We start from the raw sequence: 8,370 nt of genomic DNA on the forward strand, positions 1-8,370 counted from the left end.
TATGTAGCATAACCTTGGTGCAACATATGCAGAAGTGGCGGAGTCCCGGGAGTTGGAGCTGGGCTGTCTTTCACACAGTGCTTGATCTCAGTGTTTCAGGTGAAAGATTTTCCATTTCCTGTACGTGTTCTGGCAGCTGTGGTTCAGTTGGTAGCACTCTCACCTTTTGAGCACATAATCTAGGCTGATAGTCCAGTGCCGTGTGAGGGAGTGCTGCACTGTCGAAGGTGTCGTCTTTCAGGTGGGACGTTTAGCCTACTCTCTCAGGAAAAACGCCCTATAGATCTATTTTGGAGAAGTGTGCGGGAGTTATCCCCGGTGTCTTGGCCAATATTTAACCCCTCAACCAAGGTCAATAAAACAGATTATCTGGTCATTATCACATTGCTGTTTGTGGGAGCTTGCTGTGCGTGTCAATTGTCTGCCGCGTTTCCTACATTATCACAGTGACTACACTCCAAAGGTACTTCATTGGCTGCGAAGCGCTTTGGGACATCCTGAGGTCGTGAAAGGCACTATATAAATGCAAGTCTTCTTTCTGTACAACATTTAATTATCTACTTGATGTGAAGAAGCAGTTTTCTCGCTGAACTGCTGGAAATCTCGGTCTGGTCGGGGCATTGTTGCTGCATCGTGATGTTTGTGATTGCTTCAGACACTCTGATTTTCTGTAAGGAGCCCAGGGAGTGCAGTTGTAATGCTGCCTGTAATTTAGATTGATGCGGGGAGGGTGGGTCAGGAGGCTGATGGGGGACACTACAAAATCGTTCATTACGTAGTCACACTGCAGTGCTTATTTAGTATACAAGGAGCTAAATCGGGGTATGAACTAATGCATGGTCACAGAGGACGGATTGAACCAGCCTGTTTGAAACCTCAGCATCCTGTTTGACCCCGCACTGAGGTTCTGACCCGCTCGCCTCACTTCCTGTAGAAGCCTCAGGCCTCCACCTCTGCTCCTGCGACAGCCCATCTTCAGCCCAAACCCTCACCTGTCCTTGAGTGCCCTCCGGGTTTGATTGTGCAAACGCTCTTCCATCCACCAGCTTCCCTTAAACCTCAGCTCCTCCCAGAGCTGTGCTGCCTGTATCCTATCCGGTACCAGATCCCGCTCGCCCATCACCCGTGTGTCCTTGCTAACCATCCTGGTCCCAATGCCTCAAATTTACAATTCTTCTTCTAATGTATTTGCTTCGTGGGTTCTTTGCTTAAGAATTCATAGCAACACATTGCTAATAAACCCACTGCTTCTTAATAGCAAACGGTTTAACAACGGTTTAATGTACAGCTGTTTACACTGTACATTAATGATTTAGATGAGGGGATTAAATGTAGTATCTCCAAATTTGCGGATGACACTAAGTTGGGTGGCAGTGTGAGCTGCGAGGAGGATGCTGTGAGGCTGCAGAGCGACTTGGATAGGTTAGGTGCGTGGGCAAATGCATGGCAGATGAAGTATAATGTGGATAAATGTGAGGTTATCCACTTTGGTGGTAAAAACAGAGAGACAGACTATTATCTGAATGGTGACAGATTAGGAAAAGGGGAGGTGCAAAGAGACCTGGGTGTCATGGTACATCAGTCATTGAAGGTTGGCATGCAGGTGCAGCAGGCGGTTAAGAAAGCAAATGGCATGTTGGCCTTCATAGCAAGGGGATTTGAGTACAGGGGCAGGGAGGTGTTGCTACAGTTGTACAGGGCATTGGTGAGGCCACACCTGGAGTATTGTGTACAGTTTTGGTCTCCTAACCTGAGGAAGGACATTCTTGCTATTGAGGGAGTGCAGCGAAGGTTCACCAGACTGATTCCCGGGATGGCGGGACTGACCTATCAAGAAAGACTGGATCAACTGGGCTTGTATTCACTGGAGTTCAGAAGAATGAGAGGGGACCTCATAGAAACATATAAAATTCTGACGGGGTTAGACAGGTTAGATGCAGGAAGAATGTTCCCAATGTTGGGGAAGTCCAGAACCAGGGGTCACAGTCTAAGGATAAGGGGTAAGCCATTTAGGACCGAGATGCGGAGGAACTTCTTCACCCAGAGAGTGGTGAACCTGTGGAATTCTCTACCACAGAAAGTTGTTGAGGCCAATTCACTAAATATATTCAAAAAGGAGTTAGATGAGGTCCTTACTGCTAGGGGGATCAAGGGGTATGGCGAGAAAGCAGGAATGGGGTACTGAAGTTGAATGTTCAGCCATGAACTCATTGAATGGCGGTGCAGGCTAGAAGGGCCGAATGGCCTACTCCTGCACCTATTTTCTATGTTTCTATGTAATCGCACGACACATTACCAATTCATCCACCGGGCTCATACCCACCTGCCTCATCGTCGACACCTTGAACCCAACTGGCTGGGGTTTTATTGAGTCTTGTGAACATCACGTGACTGGCTAAGCCACTCACAATGCAACAGCTCTACGGACCTTTGAGCATGCTCACAGGTGCATACATTACACTTATCTATATCTTTCTGTTCATAGAATCATTGAATAACACAGCACAGAAGGAGGGTGTGTGGCCCATCATGCCTGTGCCGGCTCTTTGAAAGAGCTGTCCAATTAGTCCCACTTCCCCGCTCTTTCCACATAGTCCTGTAATATTTTTTCCCTTCAAGTATTTATCCAATTCTCTTTCGAAAGTTACTATTGAATCTGCTCCCACCGCCCTTTCAGGCAGCGCGTTTCCGATCACAACAACTCGCTGTGTTTAAAAAAAATAATGTTTCCTCACGTCACTTCTGGTTCTTTTGCCAATCGCCTTAAATCTGTGAACTCTGGTTACTGACCCTTTCTGCCAATGGGAAGTGTTTCTGCTTGTGTGCTCTATCAAAGCCCTCTGTGATTGTGAGCACCTTTATTAAATCTCCCCGTCACCTTCACTGTTCCCCCTGACTCTGGCTGCTGTACAATCCTTCGCCGCCACTATCGGCCGAGCATTCAGCCGCTTCAGCCCCACGCTCTATACTTCCCTCCCAAATCCCGCAGCCTCTCCAATTCCAAGCTCTGCCACTTCGATCTAACTATCGGTCGCCCCTCCTCCTCTTCCTTTCTTGGCTCGGCGTTTAATCTCTTTTTTTTTAAAGAAAGAACTTGCATTTATATAGCGCCTTTAACCCTCAAAGTCCCAAAGCGCATTGCAGCCAATGAAGTGTTTTGAAGTGTAGTCACTGTAGTAATGTAGGAAACACAGCAGCCAATTTGCGCACAGCAAGCTGCCACAAAAGACAGTGAAATAATGACCCAGATAATCTGTTGTAGGTGTTGGTTGAGAATAAATGATGGGCAGGACTCCTCTGTGAAGTGTTGTAGGATGTTTTAGTACATTTAAGGTGCTATATAAATGCAGGTTGAAGTGAGTTCCTGACCTGGGCCTGCAATGAGTGAGAAGATTATTCCTTGACTTAAGACACTTCTGTGGCCAGCAAGCCTACTGTTGTGCTGCATGACTGTACTGGCCACCCTTTTGCTCTGGATGTTCAAGGAGATGTTAACCAGAGACCCCGGGAATCTGCAGAAATCTGGCTGTGGATCTGAGTATTCAACCATCGCTCAGCTTATTGAAGCAAACCAGAATCCGTTAAGATTCTGCATCTACTGTGAGGTAAGGACTGGGCCTGTGGAGGAGAGTTTGCGATTTATATCGCTGGGAGTGTTGATACACAACACACTGATGTACTGTATTTTCGATTTGTTGCAAAATGAAACTATTCTGTATGTAGGGGGATAAAAATTGCTTGGTGCTGCAGTTCCCCTCTCTCGTCTGCGGTGTCGCTATTGAGTTCAGTGATAAGCGCGAAAGTTTAATGGCCTGAAAATCCCGGCCTCCCCGGGTCAGGTCCGTACGAAGTTTCTACGGACCCAGGAAGGCATCGGAAAAGTTGGTTTACAGCGCAGAATGCACATGCACTGAAAACCGGCTTGGACAGATCTCGCGCGTATCGGGAGCGAGGACATTTACAAAGGCAAGATTGCGGTATTAACCCATATCTTGCGCAGCATATGTCCTCAAAATTCTTGTACCTGACACAAATATAATTAAATTTAAAAAACACTTTTTTTTAAACCCTGCCCACTGTTACATTTATTTTTAACCATAATTAAAAAAAACTTTTTAAAAACTCGGGGAAAATTATTAACTTTAATTTTAATTGTGTGAGGTGTGCTTTTTATTTTTTATTACATGTGTTTAGTGTCTTTGTTTTTTTTCCTCTCACTAATAGCAATGAGAACTCATAGATACGGAGTTTCCATTGCTATTGGGAAAGCTGTGGAATACTGTACCTGATTGGTTGAGCAGTCACACGTGACTGCAACGTCTCCGTGGGAACCTAGAGGACAGGAGCGCGGGAAGGGAAGGCCTCCCCACCAGAATCCCACGCTCCTCTGGGTCCACCAGGTAAATTTGTAGAAATGTTTCAGGTCGGAGGCATCTAAAGCCCCTGAAAATCCACAAGATTTTTTTAATACATTCTCAGGACATGCGCGTTGCTGGCAAGGATAGAGGGATATATTACTCATCCCCGGCTGCCCTTTGAGTTGATTTTCATTACAATTCTATTTTCATTATTTTTGGTGCCAAGTTTAAATTGCGTGCCGTCCATTTTCCCGCTGTGTATTTTCCCACAGAGATCCAAACAATAGGAGCTGGGTTTGCACCAAGACCACCCTGATTACATTCCGATAACTGGCCCAGACACGATGGGCCGAATGGCCTCCTTCTGTACTGTAAATTTCTATGATTGCGGCACCGCTTGGGTTGCCAACTCTCCAGGCCTACCCTGGAGCAAAGGAGAAAAATTATTGGGCCATTTAAAAAAAAAAAAAAATTCTGTGAGAACTTTAGTTTATTAGTTATAACAGTATTACATAGAAAATAGGAGCAGGCTATTCGGCCCTTCGAGCCTGCACCACCATTCAACATAATCATGGCTGATCCTCTATCTCACCATATTCCTGCTTTCTCCCCATACCCCTTGATGCCTTTTGTATCTTGAAATCTGTCTCCCTCTTAAATATATTCAGTGACTTGGCCTCCACAGCCTTCTGTGGTAGAGAATTCCACAGGTTCGCCACCCTCTGAGTAAAGAAATTTCTCCTCATCTGGGTCCTAAATTTCCCACCCCGTATCATGACCCCTTGTTCGAGACTTTCCAGCCAGGGGAAAACATCCTCCCTGCATCCAGTCTGTCCAATGCAGTCAAAATTTTACATGTTTCAATGAGAACCCCTCTCATTCTTCTAAACTCCTAAGGAATACACCTAGTCGACCCAATCTCTTCTCATAAGACGTGCCAGGAATCAGTCTGGTGAACCTTGGGGATGAGAAGAGAAGGCTGTTTGACTGGAGAAGGAAGGTCATGGGACCTCCAGGAATACGCCCAACCAGATTTGGTGACCCGATGCACCTCTGAGAAAGTTCTTCTTTGTTGTGGGCGGTGAGGAAATAGATGCTGTTTTTATCCAATTTGTTCCTAAACGATGTCTGTTTATTTATTTAGGTTATTCAGCCAGAATGGACGAAGCACTGCAAACTCTGCAACACCTGCATGGTGAACTTTGACCACCACTGCTTGTTCCTGATGAACTGCGTGGCCCAAAAAAATCACCAGCTCTTCGTTCTGTTCCTCATGGTAGTCCTCATCTCCCACCTGGCCTTCATAGCATCGGCCGTGTATTCCTTGCACCTTCAGTACGGCCTGACCCTGGAGGTGCTCCAGAACCTTCTGGGCTGCGAGTCCTGGGTGGTGGCACTGGTCCTGATGAACGTGGCCACTGTGGTGTGGGAACTGGTCGTCCTGAAGGATCAGCTCGTGATGATCTCCGTAAACTCCACGTCCACCTTCTGGCACACGTCAAACCACCCGGCCTGCACATGGGGTCAGCGTTTGAAAAACATCGCGGCATTCCTCATCACCGGGAACAGCAGCCATGGGAAATTCTCAAGCCAGTTTTGAACTGCTTATTAAGTGTTGACTCCCTGGAGTTCAGAAGAATGGATAAGATTCTGACAGGACTCGACAGGGTAGATGCTAAGAGACTCTTTCTCTTGGCTGGAGAGTGGGGGAGAGGGGGGAGGGGAGAGGGGGGCCCATTTAGGGCTGAGATGAGAAGAGACTTTTTCACTCAGAGGGTTGTGAGTCTTTGTATTCTCTACCCCAGACAGTTGTGAATGCTCAGTCGTTGAGTATATTCAAGGCTAAGTCTGACAGATTTTTGGACTCTATGGGGAATCGAGGGATATGAGGATAATGCAGGAAGGTGGAGTTGAGGTAGAAGATCAGCCATGATCTTATTGAATGAGGGAGCAGGCTCCAGAGGCCGAATGGCCGACTCCTGCTCCTATTTCTTATGTTCTTATTTTTCTTTTCTTTGAAAGTTACCTATTAGTTTAAATTCAGGCTCAGCAGTGAAATGGAGTTATACATAAATGGGACTTTGTTACTAATTATCCCCACTGTCCTGGCCAATATTTATCCCTCAGTCAACATAACAAAACCAGATTATCTGCTTATTATCACGCTTGCTGTGCGTAGGTTTGCTGCCGTGTTTCCCACATTACAACAGTGACTACACTGCAAAAGTACTTCGTTGACTGTAAAGCACATTGAAACGTCGGGTGGTCATGAAAGACGCTATATAAATCCAAGACTTTCAAATTTAGTGACTATGTAGTAAGGATATGGTATTGGACTGGCTGGTTAGTCATAGGTGTTTACACGGTTCACCGTCCCATTAGCCCGTGCACTGTTACATTATGTTTCATTGGTCAATTTGCACAAAGGAAACTTTTTCCAGGCAAGAAGCAGTGATGAAAAAATAATTTCTCCGAATTGTTTGTTCTGAAGCAGCATAACATTAAATCAAACCCTCCAAATCTTGGTGTTTGTGTTCGTCGTTGATCTGTTTCTATATCGTTATCTCCTCTCGTCCTCAGTTCCTTCTCATTTTTATTGCTAGTTGAAAAAGTGTGGCATGTTTCCTCTTTCATAAGAACATAAGAAATAGGAGCAGGAGTCGGCCATTCGGTCCCTCGAGCCTGCTCCACCATTCAATAAGATCACGGCTGATCATCGACCTCAACTCCACTTTCCCGCCCGATCTCCATATTCCTTGATTCCTCCATCTCCTCCTGGTTTTGTTTCATTGTTTTACTCGCTATCTTTCATTGTTGATATTTCTAATTTTGCCTCTTCCAGGAGTTCACATGGTTTTGAATGGGTGGACTGTATATATTGTGATGCTCAATGTATTGCAATTGTGTGGGATAGGCTGGATGGACCAGCTGTCTTTACCTCTCCGTCAGTGTTCATATGGTATTGGCAGGCAATCTCACTTCCAGCGATATCCAACCTGAGGTCCCAGACCCAGCAATCTGGCACGCCAAAATCCAGCTCTAATTGTGCTTGTGTTTCTTATTTCTTGGTTTGTAATTTGTGGTTCTGAAGGTTTGGAATGAGCTGCTTTTAACAATGTTGCCTCATTGATGGATCAGTCCGAAATATCAGCAACTTCACATTTATGCCGATTCATGGGTTTGAAACTTGGACGTGGTCCTGAGACACCAGAGGTCACACGCATGTGGCCCACAAAAACCTGGACATCCCTGCCATAGGCCTCTGACTACTTCTGGAATACTTTCTGATGGATCTGACCTTGTATAAACACAACAAATATAGGATCTGAAATATGACCCAACTCGGCTCTTTGTGGGGGTGAAATTGAGTTGCGCCCCATTTGGGGGACGGTAACATCTGGGAGGTGGGACATTCTGCGGCAGGCGCGGAAGTCCCGCCCCACTCAAAATTCGGGTTACTACCCCCCGAAAGAAAGTGTAGCATAAAATAACGCGCTCCACTGCCTTTCTGGGGCAGTGATGGGCGGACGCATTGGGAGCGGGGCACAGTGCTACGCACTGAGCCGCGTAGGAGGGGCCCACCCCTTCATTAAAGGAAAGGGCCCAAGCAGCAAACTCTGTCGGTAAGAACCGGGCCTCCGTGGACCACCGGGGAGCAGGGGTTGCCATGCCAACAGCCCGGCAGTTAAACAGAGGGCCGGGCTGAACGATCGCGGCGCGGACCCCGCGATTGCGGCGCCGAAGGAAAAACAGATTTGTTTTTAACATAGCCGCCACCCCCCTCTTTAAGCAGCTTCCTGTGAGTGGCCTGCTGCCCAGTTCGCATACCCTGAAGCTGTTGCTGACATTGCCCCGCGCAATTTTTGTTCCATAACGAAAATGAGGCGGTGGGCACGGTGATGACGTTGTCATCCCCGGTGCAACAGAGCGGGGCGCTACGGGTTACCACCGGCGCTAGACTGCCGCGGAATTTAGCAGGAGTTGTTCGTGGCGCTGTGCCCGGCCAAAAACA

General features: G+C 46.8%; 1 protein-coding gene across 1 annotated transcript in view; it reads left to right on the plus strand.

Annotated features, from left to right (window-relative positions):
* LOC139234712 (uncharacterized) overlaps window positions 1-6,061 on the plus strand; it is a 39,369-nt gene extending 33,308 nt beyond the window's left edge. The window contains exons 9-10 of the mRNA XM_070865387.1: window positions 3,415-3,605; window positions 5,503-6,061. Of these exons, the coding sequence (XP_070721488.1) occupies window positions 3,415-3,605; window positions 5,503-5,958 (647 nt within the window). The 3' untranslated portion in view covers window positions 5,959-6,061. The remainder of the gene's footprint in view (window positions 1-3,414; window positions 3,606-5,502) is intronic.
* The last annotated feature ends 2,309 nt before the right edge of the window (window positions 6,062-8,370 follow it).

This window comes from Pristiophorus japonicus, chromosome 22, assembly GCF_044704955.1.
Source record: "Pristiophorus japonicus isolate sPriJap1 chromosome 22, sPriJap1.hap1, whole genome shotgun sequence".
Classification (NCBI taxonomy): domain Eukaryota; kingdom Metazoa; phylum Chordata; class Chondrichthyes; family Pristiophoridae; genus Pristiophorus; species Pristiophorus japonicus.